Here is an 18,697-nt window from a genome sequence, read left to right as displayed (position 1 = left end):
CAGCTGTGTACTAGAAAAATATAATGGAATACTGTTTCCAGAGAGCAAGAGGCAATTGTAAAAATGTAAATGCTCTATCTGGCACTTCAGTAGCATGTAAACTTTTAGTAACACAAAGAATTTTTGGGAACAAATAGTATGAGTACCTTGCCAGTTTAAACACTGTAGTGAACATTTTCTGTTTAAGCTCAGAGTATTTGGAAAATGGACATAACTTTTATTTTTGTTAGTATGTGGGGTTTTGTGTTTTTTATTCAGCCCTGACTTTCTTGGCCAGGGAAGGGATGAAATCTGGCACAGAGAGGGAAGATTTATTGTGATTCTTTTGTTAAGGCATGCTGGCTTACTGTGTTTGTTAGAGTGTGGGGTATTTTTTGTTCATTCATCAGCCTGCTTTGATCTCTTTTCACTTGTTATGGCATAGATGAAACCTTTTTTAAATATTACTTGTTCTCTGTCAAAAGTAACAGAGCACAGAAACAGGTAGTAGGACTTACATGATGGCTCTGTGACTAATACAGTGTCACAGGTTTCAGCTGTGAATAGTGGTTTTCTGCAAAACTTTTAAAATTTGGTAATGAACAGAGTATTATTGTAATATTGTATAGAATATGTTTTACTAAACAGATGTTTTCCATACACTGTTTTTCTCTTGATTCTGAATTGACAGCTGGGCCAAGCCTTAAAACAGCAGCAGAAGATCATACCAATGTAAGCTTAAATTCCCAGTTCCCCGAGCTTTTGTGTCCGTGTGGCCTGGTCTCAGCACACTTTGCAGAAGAGGCAGGAGTGACATTGCTACAGGAAGACAGCAGCTTCTGTTGCTACTTTGCTGAAGGACCATATAGCTCATTGAAACAGTTCTACAACAGCGTTCTTGCACAAAATTAAGTCCTGAGAGGTTATTAAATGCTGAAATATTAATGGAGAGGAGTATTGAGGGTAGCGAGAATGGTGCTCAGGAAGCACAAAGGGAAGGATTTGTTCAGAAAAAGCATGGGTCAGGGAAATAAAAACAAGAGAATGCCAGAGGACAGAAACCAAGTGAAGCAAAAGGGGAGGCTTTTTACTTAGAATGTTAAAAAACTACTTAACCTTCTTTAGTGTGGGAGCAACTGTTATGCTCTGGGCCAGAAGCGTGGAGGCTGTAAATGCATGTATGATGTGTGTTGCCAGCAAGGCGAGTGCTGCAATGCTGCCCAGGGCTGCTGGCTGCTCCGTGAGTTCCCTGAGCACTACGCCTCGCCTAAGCTGCAGCTAGGCTCTTCCTCCACACATCGTGTGACAGTACAGGGATTTGCTGTTATCTTCCATGACACTTCCCCATAGACTCTCTTCTTTCTGAGTCTTAACTAGATGTGAATGTTTAGGCAGCCTTTGTAATAAAAGAAATATTAATGGTATACATTTGTTAGTCTCACTGTTAGCTGAGTTAATCTGGGATATCACTCAAGGTCTTTCTTTCTTTCTGTCCCTCTGCAGGCCCTAGAAAGCTTAGACTGTAAAAACCCTTTTTTTGTTTGGTTGGGTTTTTTTTGTTGGTTTTTTTTTGTTGTTGTTTTCGGAAAACTGTCAAATTGTGACTAAAGTGGCTAAAACAAAAAGTTGAAACAATCAGTGGAGCAGAAAACTAAAAGGGATTTGTGGGGCCAATAGCTTTAGAAAAGAAGAGTAAGTACAAGGCAGAGAAGGCCCAGACTGAAGCATGTGTGCTGATTGTGCTGTATTTCACCCTGAGCAGATGCCCAGCAGCAGCATTTGCACAACTGCTCCAGGATGATCACTCATGCTTTGGGAATTGCATGTAGTCCTAGGCGGCAGCTTGTGGCAGGTGGAGTAAGGGATTGCTTCTCCATAGTATGGACCCTCATTACAGCAGGGTGTGAGAGGAGAAGTTGCTTTGGACTCGTGTTCTTTAGAAACCTCAGTTCTTGGTACTTTAGGGTAAAGCATGGATGTGAAATCAGTGTGACACTTGGATCTTGATCCTTTTGTGTCGGTGCATGGCTATCCTGCTCTTCCAGTTGCTCTTTTCACTGTGCATAGGACACACAAAATTGCGGTGTACTACATATTTTAGAAGAAAAATCCTTATTCCTACTGAAGATTTACTAGTTTTATTTTACTCTGTGGGGGCTTGCTTCCTTTGGGTCTTTCATTGGAGAAGTCAATGCAAAAGCACCTTAACTCAAGCTCAGCAGTCAGTGTACGTAGCTCTTTCTAAAATAATGGTTTGTGTTGTTCCAGGCAGTTTATTTTAGTTGGACTACCACCTGACTGGTGCCTTTAAAAAATATGTATCAGAACACAATTTCAAAGGCCTTAATTTCTGTGTTGAGATGTGTAATGTTGTGTCAGCCTAGAAGGGGAGACAAACAAGCCTTTGTGAAATGCACTTCAGGGGCCTTTAGCACCTGTGGGTATCTTCTGGTATTGGAGTTTTCTGCTCTCAAGGAGAGAGAGTCTAAGTGGTGTGGCTTTCCTGAGGTGTTCTGTTTACTTACCACTCCATTTTCTGTTCATTGTGCTTTTCACTTGGATGCTGACTGTCGTATTAGAGCCTCCACTGGTGGGTCAGGTCTGAGCCACTTCACAGTGTGTGACCTACAATCACCTTCTATTTATCACCTCATTTTTTTCAACCATCTTCTTCCTACCTCTCTCTGTTATGTCTCAGTGCAGGGATGAAAATAAGTTCTGGAAATTTTTTCTACCAGTTAATAAACGATCACTTGTATTTGCTTTCTAGGCCGAATTCACCAAGCTATGGTAACATCCCTAAATGAAGATAATGAAAGTGTAACTGTTGAATGGATTGAAAATGGAGATACTAAAGGGAAAGACGTAAACTTATTTATTTACAATTTTTTAAAAAAATGTGTAATAATCTACGTGAATATTACTTTGGAATTTGCGCTGGAAACAAAAATGAGACATAAATCTTAATTTACTTGATGATTCTTTGGTTACAGACTGTCTTGAACAGGAAGTGTTGAGTAAATTCTGTTTTCTTTGTACCTGAGCTCTGTGTCATAGCTTTTAAGCTGTTCTTATCATCTGTTGATTTTGAACCAGGTTACAAAGGCTGACTTTGTTATCCTATTTTTACAACTAGAAAAATCAAATTTTTAGGAGGGAGAATGACACACAGTTCAGACAGGAAACTGGGAGGAGAGCTAAACTAGACATCGTCTTGTGTTTGTATTCTTGAGGAATTTAACTACCAGTTTGTTTGTTTATTCAGTTATTCTTGGCAACAATTTTCCAGCCTTGCTTTCCTTATGAAACTGTGTCTTTTTGTGTAACACTTTCCTGCTCCATCTTCCTTTAAATTTTGGACCGTGTTAGCCAGTTTCGGTTTGGAGAAGCATGTCAGAAATAATTACGCTTTACACTTTACTGGTTTTGTGAAAACACAGGAAAAAGAAAAAAAAGCCATGAGGAAGTCCTGGTGATTCCATCAGCTGAAGACACCCAGAATCTATACAGTACAGAGGTCTTTGAAAGGTCCAGCCAAGAGAAACAGAAGTCTATAGTGACCAAAGCTCTTCAACATTTTTACAAAATCATATTTTTAAGATCTTGCCCCTCCTCCCTTACATTTTATAGCAGTTTGAATTACACTTAATAATACCTGAAAAAAAGAAGCATGATAAATTTAACATGGTTTCAGCTATGGTTTTCTTTTTTTTTTTGTCTTTGTAATTTGTTTCTTTTGCACTGTCTGGGAAATTAAAGATAACTGAAATCTCCTTCTTCTTCTGTTATGGAATGTCTTACATATTTTGCAGTAATTGTCAAATTACCATAATAATACTAGCTACTTTCCTCTTAGTTTGATCACTTTACAAAATTATACTATCTATTGGTCATTTTTAATTCATCCTTCTACTGAATGATGTGTTTTCAAATAATACAAAGACCAAAAATTAGTCTGTTTTTAGTGAACAGAAAATAATTCAGGTCTTAGAATGAACAAATTGTGGGGCAAAACCACTAAATATATTAACTGTTTATTGTCAAACATAACAGGAGATATAGAGAGGATTTATGTTAAGAGTCATTAATGTGTTTTATGCTCTTTTTCACAGATTGATTTAGAGAGCATATTTTCACTTAACCCAGATCTTGCACCTGATGAAGATATTGAACCTGGTCCAGAAACACTACCACCACCTGCTTCATCAGCCAAAGTAAACAAAATTGTGAAGGTTGGTAATATCTATGCAACATGTTCATGATAACTGTACAGTAGCTCTATACATGGTGTTCTGCTCGAATTTGTAACTTTCGTGTCTGTGGTACTGTTTGATAACTGTGTTCCTTTCTTTTTCCTGTAGTGAATAGGGATTTCTAAATTTTTTTAAGAACAGGTTTGGCAGAGAGGGAGTTGGGAACTAATATTTTTATAACTAAATGTCTTAATGAAAAATATATATAAAAGGTTTTGGAGTTTTCTGAAACAGTACATACAGTTCAATCAGCCTTCACCCCTTCACTTTTACAGAAAGTTTTTTCTGTAGTTGTTTCCATGTTGTACAGTGAGCTGGCCTTCACTTGGAGTGTCATCTGATCAAAGCTGGTACTTTCACTTTTGTACTCTTCTGACACACTCTGTTAGAAGTGTGTGCAGGAAATGGGTCAGCTGAAGCAGAGCTCATCGAAACAACTATTTTTCATGGTGCGATTTGGCAGCAATAAGATCTCTATTGTTCGTGTCGTGTTATTTTCATTCACTGGAAAGAAGCAGCGGTAGGGCTGCCGTTTATGTTTTCAGTAATATGGTGATAAGTAAGAGAGACTTCTTTCTTTATAGAGTCGACGAACTGTGTTACCTTCTAAGAATGACCCTCCTGCCAGAGATAATAGAGGTAAAAGTTATCTCTTTCCATTTCAATGAGGTAAAAAATATGGTAACATTTTAACCTCCTGTTTATCCAGTATTCTTTAATAGTTTTACATTTCTCGTTTGGTATGTATGCCTGTGACATGTAAAAGACATGGTATATAATTCCTAGAATTATTCCTATGTATACTTAGGAATTCATACAGTACAAATAATATTTATGTGCAAGTTTAAGCAATATAGCATTATGAAAGTTAAGCTGAATTACCTGAAGGTGCAAAAATTTGAAGATAATTATGCAGCATTAAAACATGCAGGGACTTTTCATATAAGTGTCCTCAGCTTATTTGAATGTTTCAGTATACACAAAGTAGTGCACTTTAAATTCTTAACATTTTCAATTTTTTAACTTTTTTTGTAAACAGGCTGTTGTTTTGTAACAGCCTGTGTGTAAACAGTCATTCAAAGAATACTTAAGTCCTACAGATTTTTCATCACTCTACAGTTAACAGTGAAAAAAACTGAAAAAAATTGCTGAAATACCACAGGAGGATAGGTGAAAAGTATGTATTGGATGAATACGGATGTAATGCATCTATAGCATGTGAAAGAATAGTTACTGCTTATTGTTTTCATTTTCTCTCCTATGTTCAGCTTAATTAACTTGTACTGGTGATGGTGATGATGATGATGACTCTTCTTCCAAACATTAATCTACTAATGTTACTCCAGACTAGATTCCAGTCCATCTGTTTAAACTTGGAAAACAAGTGGGCTTGCATATCTTTGCATGTGATCAGACTCTTCTGATTGGGACCACTTTTGCCCTTCTGCCATTTGGCTCTGGGGATATTAAGGAGATTGAAAATACAAGAGTGGTTTGGTTTTTTTCCCTGACCTGGTATGGTTTAAATATGAGATGTCTTACTGATGGACTGTCCCACATCCATACATTTTGTCATTTGTAGTAAATTATCTGTTTGGTATGAAATAACCCTGTAACTTGTATTTCAATAAGTACCATGCCTCTTACTATTCACTGTTGGCCTAAATATTTTTCTTTTTTGGCCTTACAATTCAGCTTTTCTCAGCACACTGTCTTATTTTGTGTAGTCAGTTTGTGCTATAAGGTAGATCTCCTATGATAGGTGGAATGATCTGGGCATTTGTCTTGTCTGTCCTATTCAAAACCAGTTTCTGTAGTTGTTTCCATGTTGTACAGTGAGCTGACCTTCACTTGGAGTGTCATCTCTAGCTGCTGATCAGAGCTGATACCTTCACTTTTGCACTCTTCTGACACACTCTATTAGAAGTGTGTGCAAGAAATGGGCCAGCTGAAGCAGAGCTGATCGAAGCAACTACTTGAAAAACAATTTAAATCATTCATCTGAATCACAGAGGCTTGCATGCTCACAACTCCCACTGCATTCACTGGAAAAAGACATCACAGCTTCTTCAGAAACTGGCATTCTTAGCATAGAATCATCTTAGCATATAGAATCAATGCATAAGTTTAGACATATTGATTGTATCTGTATGCCTTCCAGTACAGAGGCAAAAAGGCTTGTTTCTTCTGCTTACAGATTGTGCTGCACTTCACTGGCTTTAATTTCTAGTGCTTTGCTCCTCCAGAGATTGTAGGCTCAATGGGGTTGGAGCATTTTGTAGAATCTAGTGAATTTGAAACAGTGGGGCTTCTTTTCTTACTACTTTTTTGGGTGTAACTACAATATAAATAAAATTGAAGCATTTTATGCTTCAGGACTGTATATCTCCAAGTAAACACTTCATTCTGTGGACACAGTAAGTTGTACTAATTCTGCAGCATTTAAAAATATGCATGTGCAGCATTGGCACTTAATAACTATGTTGTGCTAGTGTACAGCATTAGGATAAAAGGCTGTATACCAGATGTTTTTATTAATAGACTTTCTGTGAGTACAGCTCCTCCTCATCCACAGTAAATTGTTGTGTCTGGAAAGGGGCCTCATTTCAACTCATCTTAACAAAGCATTTCATAAACGTGTGGAAAGGTTAGTCCTCCATGTCCGGATGAGCTTTGTGCTTCTCCTTTGCAGTGGTTGGTTCTGCGCGTGCACGACCTACTCAGCTTCCCGAGCAGTCTTCCTCCTCTCAACAGAATGGTACTGTTTCAGATATATCTCCAGTTCAAGCTGCAAAAAAGGAATTTGGACCCCCTTGTATGTAAACCGTGTATCAAGGACTCGTTCATTCTGGGCATTACATGTACATTCTCTTGGATTATGTTGTTATCCATAAATGACAACTAGTCTACACACTCAGTTGTCAGCTTCCTTGAGGAGCTTTAACAGAAAGCTGTGGCTAAACAAATTCATTTTTGTCATAATTGTACTAGTATTTGGAATTTGTTTTTCCTTTATTTTCTTTTAACCATAGTGGTGTGTTTATCTTCTTTTTTTGTTTTTTTAATTTTTTTAAAAATTTTGCCTGGGCTTACTTTTATTTCAAACCAAGAGATCACATGTATCTGTCCAAATATATTTTCAAGGTCATATATTTTTGTTTGTGTAATTATTGTCCCATTCTCATGACATTTTTTCTAATAAATTTTACACATTTTAGAAATTTAAATGCCGTAATGATTCTATACTAATACAGATTTGCTTGAAGATATAGTTGATAGTTGATGCATTCTAATTATTGATACATTAATTAAATTCAAGTTTACAGTGTAAATACAGAAAATATTTTAAAATTGTGTCTTTTTCTTTAAGCACGTAGAAAATCTAACTGTGTAAAAGAGGTAGAAAAATTGCAAGAGAAGCGTGAAAAAAGAAGGTTACAGCAGCAGGAACTTAGAGAAAAAAGAGCTCAGGTTAGTATTTTTAGCTCAACTGGAAATCACATGTCAGCAAGAGAAGTTTGCAAAATCATTGTGCTTTTTTCAGTGTTCAAGAATTTTTATGAATTGTGATAATCTTGAAATTAAATATTTTCATTCTGTATACAGGTTTGACAAATATTTTGGTGTTTGGTAGCCTTGCTCTCATAACTACTACTTTAGATGGTTTTCTCCCTCTTTTTCTTCCTACAGAAATCATTGCTTTTAATTGCTGTCTTGCTGCATGTTCTTCAGAGAACAAATACTGATGATAGCTATTTCTTAGGGAAAATATATTTTTGACAGTAACCAACCTTTTGACTTTTAGAGAGGTCTGTTATTCTACAGGAGGTAATATGAGATTATGATAAATTGTTCTTTATGATCTTTGATGCTTTATAGATCTACTTGAGGGTCAAGTTTTAACAGTGACTTTTAATGTTTCTTTCCTTAAACTAGTCTATATATTTATAATTTCATCATGCAAGCAGCTTGTCAGACAGTTGTTTAAAACTTGTATGAAAGAAATGAAGTTGCTAATCCTTTGAGAAAAATGTCTTAATATTAAATGACTTTCTGTCACAATGGTGTAAAAGCTTTAGCAAAACTAGGAGTGTAATCTTGTTGGCAGCCCTGTGCTTATGTGTTAGTCTCTAAAGACATAGTACCAATCTGCTGCTGACATGAGCATTACCATGATCAAGTAAATCATTCATACAATTTACTTTTCATGGTTTAATGATGTTTCCAAGTTGATCTAAAATCACCTATGTTGAATTTGTGTTTTATAATTTACATCGTTTACACAAAACATTAATATGTCTTCATGGGTAAGGAATGACCATTTTAGGCTTTATGTATTAAAATACTTGGAAATGGTGTTAGTTGTAAAATTTTCTTTTTATTTCTCCTGTGAACACTCCTTTTGCATCTGAGTCTTAAACTTCTGTATGGATAGGTTGTTGTGAAATGCAGCAATAATTCACCAAGCTCTGACTTCTAGTATGCAAGACCTTTAAACAGGTCTTGAAGAATATTAGGTAAATGCTTTCTCTGTGATAAGCAATACTCTTTTCTGAATGTTACAAAGAAACATTTTGTGAAGACTTACTGTCAGCAGTTTTTAGTTCACTGTAGTCAGAGTGAATGACATCAAGGTACAGTCAGCTTCTGATTACCAGGGCAGTTTTTTCTGAGGTGAGGATTGGCTGTGTCACAAGTACAAAGAATGAGCTGGCTCCCTTTCAGCTTAGTAACCCCAATCCAGTGCTTTCTGAGAGTGCCTACACTGTGTTCACAGCCAGCTGTGATTCAGAAGTTTTGTATCGTGTGGGGGTAGCCATGCAAAACATAGTAGGGTGTGAGCACCAGAGTTGGCTGTGTTTGGCATCAGCAGCATGTCCTGAAGTGTTGCAGAACATGTATTTGCAAGGAGAAGTGATGGGAAGTTGTTAAATCAGTTCTTCAGAGAACAGGGTAGGCTCAGGCTCAGCTTAGTGGTGCTCTATGCATGGCCTCTTACATGTCATTTCACTCTGGTACTGATGGCTCCAGGTTTAAGCATGGGTTGTGTTCTGAGCCTGTGTTGTGGGGTCAGCTGTCCTGGCTGTGTTGGCCACCTTGCTGGTGGGGTCGGGTGAGGACCAAGAAAGGACTTTGCTGTGTAAATGCTGCTCAGGAATAGCTAAAACATCCATGTATTATCAACCCTGTTTCCAGCATAAATCCAAAACAGTGCTGTATACCACATCCTTCTATGGAGAAAATTAACTCTATCTCATCCAAAATCCTCACAGCCTGGATGGAGCCTATTGAGTATCCTTGGGATTGCTTCTGCTTTGCTGGGGATCTGGGACCACCCTTGGAAGAATTTGTAATGCATCCAAGTATCTGTATAAATTAACACAGAACCAATAGTTAGGACCAAGCTACTTTAACTGATTTGTATCCAGCAAGATTGTGTTTAGAGCAGCTAGGGCTCCTGCACTGTCCTCTGTGGTGTGTGTTGTACCTGTGTAGTGGAGTATCTGTGCGTCTGTCAGAGTGCCATATCTGATTAGGTGTTGACTGTATGTTTCTTCAGTATGAAGTTCTGGCAAAGGCAGCAGTAATTTCTCTTTCTTGAGTAGACTATTAGTGAGTCCTCAATTAAAAAGTATTTTCTATTATATGCCAACCAAGAGCATGACATTGGAAGGATTTAGCTGTTTCCTTTATTGTCAGTAAATTAACTACATCAGAGTGGAAAAAGGCATTAACCTTATGTTAAACTTGCAAGAGACATTTCTGATGTTTTGCAGAAAAAGTAAGATTTCAGTTAATGTGTATTTTTCTTACAGATTATTAATTTAGGCTTTTTCTGGAAACAAAAAGTATAATAGAAATTCTGTTGCTTTTTCTTAGGATGTTGATGCAACAAACCCAAATTATGAAATTATGTGTATGATAAGAGATTTCAGGGGAAGTTTGGATTACAGACCACTGACAACTGCAGATCCTGTAAGTATGCCAGCAACACAGAAATGTGATATCCTTCTGTGTTTTTGCTGTATGTTTTCATCTTTTTTCAATGTATACTTCTGTCTATTAATGTGACAAGTAGGTATTTTAATATACATTAGTATTCAGTATAACATGAGTTTATTTTTTCAGAAATTTGTTGACATCGAAATGAGTAGGTTTTGGAAGTCCTAATTTACTGAACTACTTTGTTTAAGTATCTTTTTACTATTAAATAATGCCAATATGTACTAAGTAGTTACTCAGCCTTTGTATGATAAAATTTTCCTGGGATACTGGGGGATGTGCACACAAAACCATGAAACTTTTTTGAAAAGCCCTTTTCAGCATGATGATTAATATTTGATCTTTAAAGGTGATGTGGTCTTCTGGTTTACAGACAAGTCTGAGGAGAAGAATCCTTAAATGATGAAGACTGTCAGATTCTATGGAAATCAGAGAATGTGACAATTTCTGTCAATAGCATATCTACCCTGTTAAAGCTGGATTTGCTTGCAATAGTCCAATACCACCTGTTGCTCTGTAGGATTAGATCACTGTCTGCAGAGGGTTTTCTAATGTCTGGTTCTCCCTTTTGGGTTCTAGGCTACTGTGCAGACACAAGGGGCTTTTACATGCTCACATGACTCACTGTCTTAGAAATTTCTCTTTGTTTAAATGATTGGTTATTTAACTCAAAAAGAGAAGTCAAAGTTAAATATTTTTTATTTCTGGAATTGGGGTATAGTTCACTAAATGACTTTCCTTTGCAGATTGATGAGCACAGGATTTGTGTTTGTGTACGAAAACGACCGCTCAATAAAAAAGGTATGATCACTGAAGGTTTTGTTGTTTTGTTTATCTGAAAAGCTGGTTCTGGTAGTAACATTTTTTGTGTTAAACAACTCAAGAAATACTGATCAAAGGTGAAACTCTTATATATAAGACAATATTGTGACGGACCTAGAAAATTTATAGACTCATCATAACCTGCATAGCGATGGGGAGAAAAGTAGTTTAACTGCCACAATTTTATGTATTAGGAGCTAAGGCACAGGGAGAGTGCGGTTTTTTCCCAAGGTCATCTAGGATGTATTTAGTTGATCTGGAAATGAATTCTACTCTAATTCCTTCAGTAGTCTTACATTGTGTTAGGATCACTGTTATTTTAAAGTATCCTTCAAGTGATCTCCTGAGATGAGAGTTACACAGTGAAAACTTTCATACATGTTTTTGTACATATATTTTTATACTTTCAAGTGGTCTTGAATCAGACATTAAGGAAGTGTCTTATGACATGGTAGGTCATGCCTAAACATGTTCAAGACATCCTCACAGGGCTAATGGATTACAGACAAACAGAAAACTTGTACACCCTGGAGTTGCTGCTCTGGGCACCCTAGTTACCCTAGTTACTCTAGTTACCCTAGAGCGTATCAAATGCCACTAAAGAACTGTTAGGTACTAAAAGAACTCCTGAATGACTTTTTTTTTAATGTGATGAGTGTTAGAACTATTTTTCTTACTGCGTGCTCATCAGACTGGAGTCTGTATTCAAAAAAAACCAAAACCAAACAACAAAAAGCTGTTCAGCTTTCAACTCCAGTTAAATCCCAGTCTTCCTAGGAAGTCCTTTACTGTCAGTGGGAATTTAGGAACACAAATGGCTACTGAATTGCAGCCCGTGTGAATCCAGTGTTGCAAGATGTTTCTCTCCTTCTCTTTCTCTTATATTCTGTTCAGCTGAAGGACTCAAAAGAGCATCAGTCTGATGCTGAGGCAACTTGGGATGCCATTTATTGTTTTTATACTGTCAAAACTACACATTTAGGATTATCTGAAGCATATCCAGAGGAAAATGGGAAAAATGTTTTCCCTTTTCCCATACATATGTTGATACCAGTATATAGTTAGGTTTTGTCTTATTTTTCTCCTTCACATTGCTACTTCTATTTTTTTTTTCATTTTTACTTTTACTGTTGGGAAAAATGTCACTTTCTACCTGTGCTGAAGGTGGACAAAGTGAAATTGCAGTAAATGAAAACAAATTGTTATGGGACATTAATTGGGATTCAGAAGTAGGATTGGATTTTGCGAAAGTGGCATATCTTAGGTATTAGTGGTTGGGAGCTATTAAAAAAGTAGATCAGAGGTGTTTGTAGAAAGATGAATATCTAAGTAAAAATGAGGTTGATACTAAAGCCATTTTGCATTTTTAAGAATAAACTGCAGTAAAAAAGGTGTTAACTAAATAATCTATGGAGGGGATGATAATCTAGTACCCACATGATACAATCTCAGTTCATAAGAAACAGTATTTCTCATAAAATCATAGAAAAGTATAAAAGAATTAAGGATACTAGACTGTTGCCCTATGAATAAAAGAAATAAAATTAATTTGTTTTGTCATCTCACAAATGCAGAATTATGACCAAAAACATTAGGTGTTCTCAGCACCAATTTTTCTGCAGATTGACTTTGCAGGAAGTAGGTGTTCAGAGTTACACCTTAAGATTTTAGTTCAGTGACATGAATTTATAATTGTGAAACGTGTGGTGGGTTTCAGAGACACTATTCCTAATTTTCATCAGCAAGGAATGCAGGTTCTCATACCAAATAGCTGGCAGGAAGTAAATGTCTTATTCCAAACAATTGTTAAAGAAAAATCCTTTTCTGACTGGTTAAACTAAAAAGTTTTTGCTGCAAAGAATTGTCCATCATACATTTCTTTTTGTCACTGTTCCTTACTTTTTGTCTGTGATTACTGCAGAATAATTGCATTTTATTTTACTGCAGTGCAGTTGAAAAATTGATTATACTGTGACTGGAATGTGTGTTTCCATTGGTGTGTAATGTAATGCAATGGTAACCATTGTACTGTTTGATCAGGATGTTAACTTGTGAAAAGGTTTCTATCTGGTTGTATAAAGTCACATCAAATTCTTGAACTGCATGCCTTAAGAAATTTTACATAGAAATGCAAGTAGGACACATTAGTGAATCCCAACTGTACACACAAAGGATCTTTACTTTTGTGCATATTATGGATCACTGGGTTCTGTGTTTTGCTGACTCATATATCATACAACAATTAGCAGTAAATTGCAGTGCTGTATAGTAATTACAATCTGAGATTTCACTGTTGAAGTCACAGAGGTAGGAAGGATCATTATAATTTTCAGCTTTTTCTGCTTACAAGGTAATCTTCAGAAAGGATTTTACTTTAGAGGAATTATATATTAAAGATATGTACTGTAGGTTCCAGGAGGAGTACACAAATTAAGATGTCTGTGAGGAATGAAAGCGAAATTTAAAGAAAATATATAGATAAAAATTTAAAATAAAACATATTATCATAAGAATGGTAATTTCATTGTGTTTTCAGTCGAAGCAGTATAGTACTGGCATCTAGTTTCTCCACTACAGAAGGTATTTATAAAAACTCAAAGGATTCTTACAGTAAGCTGTAAGACTTTATAGTCGCTGAGTAATAAGACCTCAAATCCATGAAAAGTGTTATAGAAGACATAATGTGTTACAATGATAGTGCTGTAGTTAATGATCATAGTCTTTCTAAACAGTTTTTACCTCTCTTTAATTTCTATCAATTGGTAGGATAGGATGAATAGACTTCCAAAATGAAATCTCTTCCGTAGCAGATTACTATCTAGGCATCAGAAGCCCTAATCCATTGCAGTGTTGTTACTTGGAGGAGCTGTGTTATCTGAGATAAGAGTGTAAACAAGGGGATAATGTAAAAATAATGATGTGTTGTTAGTTAAATATATATTTCACTTATTTTATAGAAACTTTAATGAAAGACCTTGATGTAATAACAATTCCTAGTAAAGATGTTGTGATGGTACATGAACCAAAACAAAAGGTGGATTTGACAAGGTACCTAGAAAACCAAACTTTTCGTTTTGATTATGCCTTTGATGACACGGCTCCTAATGAAATGGTTTACAGGTATGTGTATATGCTTTTATTTGGTGAATCTTTTTTGTCGTGTTTTTTCCATGCTAATAACTGTCACACTTAACCTTGGTCATAGACTTTCTTCTTACTATCTGTGTTACCAGATGGTATATTGCTACCTCCATTCTTTTACCTGTTTACTTTTGTTTTAACTCTTTATCCCTAATTCTTCGCCTGCAATGTCATCTCCACCTCTGTGACCTCAGTCCTGCTCCCAATCCTTCTCCAAGCCCTGCTGCTTTCCAGGCTCTTGCAAGTATTGCCTGCCTCCTCAGCTGCTGATTACGTGAGCCACATAATGAGTTCTCCATCTGCTTCCGGGTTATTGTCTTATTTAGTGTGTGTGCAGCACCTGAGAAGCCTGAGTCGTGGCTTTTGGTCATCAGGAAACCTGGAAGAAAAGGAGAGCCCTAGCACCAAAGAGCTTGCAGTTTGAATATAGGATAATTAAGAGATGGAAACAAATCAGTAGAGGGTGAGAAAAGAGTTCAAATAAAGTGAGTGAGTTTATATTGCAGTATTGCCGAGGTACCTGAGCTAACTTACCTTCTGGAAGCAATCTGGCTGATATAACATGGAAGTGTATGGAGCTAAGTTATCTTGCTGAAAATGCCAAATCTTCCTAATTTAAAAACCAACAGCAACAGACACATATCCACTTTTAGGCCCAAGGTAATTGGATCTCCATTTTGTTCTTTGCTCTTCTGTTTCATTTCCACTGTTGGTACAGAATAATTCACACAGCATTTTTAAAAGCATGTTTAGATTTAACTATTTCCCTTGAACAAGTAACTAAATGAAGTACATACGGTTGAGGTACAACGGCAGGGTTAGACACTGTGACATAATCTTGGTCAAAATCTTGGTATGCATCTAAATACTGTGAAGCTTTTTGCAGGGAATATTGATAATTAAAATAAATTTGGTGAAGATAATTTTTCTTATGCTTGGGAACTGCTTCCCATAGTCTTAAAGAGTATTGACAGAGAAATATCTTAATTCTTGTTTTTAATCCAGAACTAGGAAGTAAGTGAAAGTTAGGATCATGACCTCATTGATAGTGGATAACAAAAAAATCATAGTAAAAGAATTCTTAAAAAGTTGTGAAAATAAAAACTTCTGTCTTATGCTTGTTATAATTAGAGAAGGGGGTGAAAGGAAAATCTGATAAACCTAACACTAACAAAAGAGTTCTAAACAGCAAAGCTGTGTTCTTGGAGATTTCTGTCTCTGCTGGTTGTCTGCTAGTAGCATCTTTCCTTTCCTTGATACTGAAGAGCTGTGGGAGAGCTTGCTGATTCATGATGCATGAAATAATTCTCTTGCTTGACAATCCATTCTTCTAATCTCCCTCCTTTCTTTATTTATCTGTGTGAACATAATGTTTAAATGTGAGAGGTGGCTTTGGTATACAGTGTTGTATTTTTGTGCTGAGTTTTTTCAGCTTTTTTTATTAGTTAAGTAATATATTAATGGCAATATAGCAATATATTTTAAGATCATTGTATTCATACTGAAACAGTGAATCTCTAGTCTTTCTCCCTCTCCCTTATATGGCATAATAATGATTTTTTCTTGAAGGGTAGTCTGCTTTAAGGTCTCCTGTAATAATAGAAGTAAGAGCAAGATGCATATCATGCTGTGCTCTCACCAGAGCCTCAGGGTCATACTGAGGAAAAAAATGTTGTGTCACGATGCTCCAGTTTTCTCCAATATGCTAAATTTACTGTATGTCTATACTGAAAAAATGTTGTTCAGTCCAAGGTAGAAAAATACTGCTCTATTATTACTACTACTACTGCCATTAATACCATTATTACTACTGTTATTATTTTGCTTAACCTGTATTTTAAGTATTTTTAATCCATGAGGCACAGCCCTGAGTTGCAAATTTTTGTTAATATTAAAGAACACTCACTAGTTGGAATGGGTATGCCTTGGGAGTTTTAAAGGAGAACCAGTTTACATTTCTGAAGGACCAAGATTACAAATAAAATTTCTGGTAAAAGTAAAGTTGGACTCTTTCGACATACTCATTTGGAGTTGTGAATCCTTTACCAAAACTTTTTTAGATATGTTTATATTTTGTCTTACTTTAAAATAGATACCTTTAAGTCCCTTTTTAATAAATCAGTAAAATAAATAGTTTGAAATTCAATCAAACAGAAGTAATGGAGTGTGCTTCTAAGATGGATAGACTGTCAATTTTAAAATTTTTATGTATGGAAAGAACAAACATCAAAATATGGGAATATCCTCTTGGGAAGACAGGACGTACATACTTAGAAGAAGCAAAGAAAGAAAGACTAAGGCTGTTCAGGAATCATCTAGTATATTCTTGATGAAAATTCACGATTCAGCTAACATAGATTCTTTACATAACCCTGGGTTGCTGCTGAATGGCTCAGTCTAGCCCATATTATTTTTATAAGTGATGTTGTGTTTGAAAGCAGGGTGAAAGAAGGTTGGAGCATCTCAGTGTTTCTGTAATTAATTTTTTCTTTTGTTGGTCACTTATAGGTAATTTATGTGTAAACAACTGGAAAAAGTTTGGAAAGAGTTTTGCAGAGAGACTTTCTCTATGTGTAACTCTCCATTAGTTTACCCTTTGCCTTTGGAGTGTACAGGGAAATAATGGTGATAAGCAGCTGAAGTAGGAACAATAACTCTTTGTTTCTTAAAGTAAAAATTAATTCTCTAAAAAAAGAAATGATACTTCAGAAAATATTTTTGACACAGCAAATAGTGCCTCAGGGATAACTGGATTTTTTCATTCTTAAGAGCTTGGTTATCCATTATCTTGAGCCCTTTTTTAATGTATGCATGTTCTCAATTTGAGATGAGCAATGTTGTTTTGGCTGCTTGTCTTTCAAATTTAATCTTGGAAGTTGATTTGGGGAGAAAAAAAAAACCTACAGCAGAATTTTAGTATTGACAAAACTCCTATCTGCTACACTGTCATACTTCAATATCTTATTCTGGCATCTTTAGGGAGCTCCAGACTCCATTTAGTAAACTGTGGGGTGTTGGATTATTAAAAAAAGGAAATCATTGTTTTGGGGTTTAAAGAAGAGTAATACTGTTGCAAAATGAATGAGAGAGATCTTGTAGCTTACGATGGTTTGGAAAATTCTAATACCTTAGAGCTGGTAGTCTCCTTACTTCAGAAAGTAAAGTAAGAATGTCCTTTGACCTCTCAAAGTATAGGATATAAAGTATCCATTTTGTAACTTTTGGCCTTATCATTTTAATTTTCATTGTGGTAGTGGCATCTTAAAGTACTTCAGTTTCTTAAGTACAGATTTTTTTGCATTTAAGGTTTACAGCTCGACCATTAGTGGAGACCATATTTGAAAGGGGAATGGCCACTTGTTTTGCATATGGACAAACAGGCAGTGGAAAAACCCATGTAAGTAGTTCTACAAGTCAGCAATACTCTTTTTTTGTAAATGACATACTTAAATGAGTTCTAATAAAACAGAAATACGTAAACTACAGTTCTGTCATTTTTATGGTGCTTTCCTTTTCTCCTTTGTTTTTATTTTATTTAATTTAGACTATGGGTGGCGACTTTTCAGGAAAGAACCAAGATTGTTCTAAAGGCATATATGCACTTGCAGGTGAGACTTCATTGATCAGTTGGCTTCGGGCAGATCAGTTGAGATCTATAAATTTTCTACTCTTTGTCATACAAATATAACAGTTTACCTACTTTACATTACAGTGGAGCCTTGATAACATCAAAAGTTGTTCCTAGATGTGTATCCTTTGCACAATAATGTAAATATAGATTACTTAACAAAAATGCAGTAACAGATGATGTAAGTTTATAATTTTGGTGTCTTCTGCATCTTCCAGTGTAATGTGGCAATTTAGACTGTGTTGTTTTAGACTTGGTTGACTGACCCTATCTGTCATTCTTGGAAAATATGAGATGCTGTAAAACAGACTGTTACACATGAATGAATCTTCACTAAATGAAAACACATGATGAGATTACTTTTTATTCTGGAAATGTATTCACAGCTCGAGATGTCTTTCTAATGCTAAAGAAGCCAAACTATAAGAAGTTAGAACTTCAAGTATATGCAACATTTTTTGAGATCTACAGTGGTAAGGTCAGTACTTGGTCTTTTTCTAAGAGGGAATTTCTTATACATAAGATTTTGAGCTTGTCACATAAAAGATTTTTTTTTTCCTCTTTGTATTAAAAGCTGAATTTCAAAGAATTCTTTACATTTCCCTTCCAATCGTGTATTTCCATGGAATGTTTTGCATTATTTGAAATGGAATTTGAAACCGAGATTTTTTTAAAAACTGCTCTTTTAACTATTCTGTTTTCCTCCTTCCCTAAGGTTTTTGACTTGTTGAACAGGAAGACAAAATTAAGAGTGTTAGAAGATGGTAAACAGCAAGTCCAGGTGGTGGGATTACAGGAGCGGGAAGTCAAATGTGTTGAAGACGTGTTGAAGCTTATTGAAGTGGGAAACAGCTGCAGGTATCTTCCATAG

At 35.9% G+C, this 18,697-nt stretch overlaps 1 protein-coding gene across 4 annotated transcripts in view; it reads left to right on the top strand.

Annotated features, from left to right (window-relative positions):
* Positions 1-2,723: 2,723 nt before the first annotated feature.
* The window catches only part of KIF2A (kinesin family member 2A), a 34,423-nt gene continuing 18,449 nt past the window's right edge, over positions 2,724-18,697 (top strand). For 2 of the 4 annotated variants that reach the window (XM_017743831.1, XM_017743822.1), the window contains exons 1-12: positions 2,724-2,844; positions 4,092-4,211; positions 4,817-4,871; positions 6,925-6,990; positions 7,603-7,703; positions 10,113-10,208; positions 10,982-11,036; positions 14,015-14,177; positions 17,505-17,595; positions 17,743-17,806; positions 18,213-18,304; positions 18,542-18,684. In XM_017743831.1, the coding sequence (XP_017599320.1) occupies positions 2,767-2,844; positions 4,092-4,211; positions 4,817-4,871; positions 6,925-6,990; positions 7,603-7,703; positions 10,113-10,208; positions 10,982-11,036; positions 14,015-14,177; positions 17,505-17,595; positions 17,743-17,806; positions 18,213-18,304; positions 18,542-18,684 (1,124 nt within the window). In that variant the 5' untranslated portion in view covers positions 2,724-2,766. Of the gene's footprint in view, positions 2,845-4,091; positions 4,212-4,816; positions 4,872-6,924; positions 7,048-7,602; positions 7,704-10,112; positions 10,209-10,981; positions 11,037-14,014; positions 14,178-17,504; positions 17,596-17,742; positions 17,807-18,212; positions 18,305-18,541; positions 18,685-18,697 lie in introns of all 4 variants that reach the window. The other 2 variants (XM_008642872.2, XM_008642865.2) reach the window with 1 other exon arrangement.

Source organism: Corvus brachyrhynchos, unplaced genomic scaffold (assembly GCF_000691975.1).
Source record: "Corvus brachyrhynchos isolate BGI_N302 unplaced genomic scaffold, ASM69197v1 scaffold310, whole genome shotgun sequence".
NCBI classification, from domain to species: Eukaryota; Metazoa; Chordata; class Aves; order Passeriformes; family Corvidae; genus Corvus; species Corvus brachyrhynchos.
The sequence above is the reverse complement of the archived record's forward strand: the minus strand, read 5'-3'. Positions and strand labels throughout refer to the sequence as shown.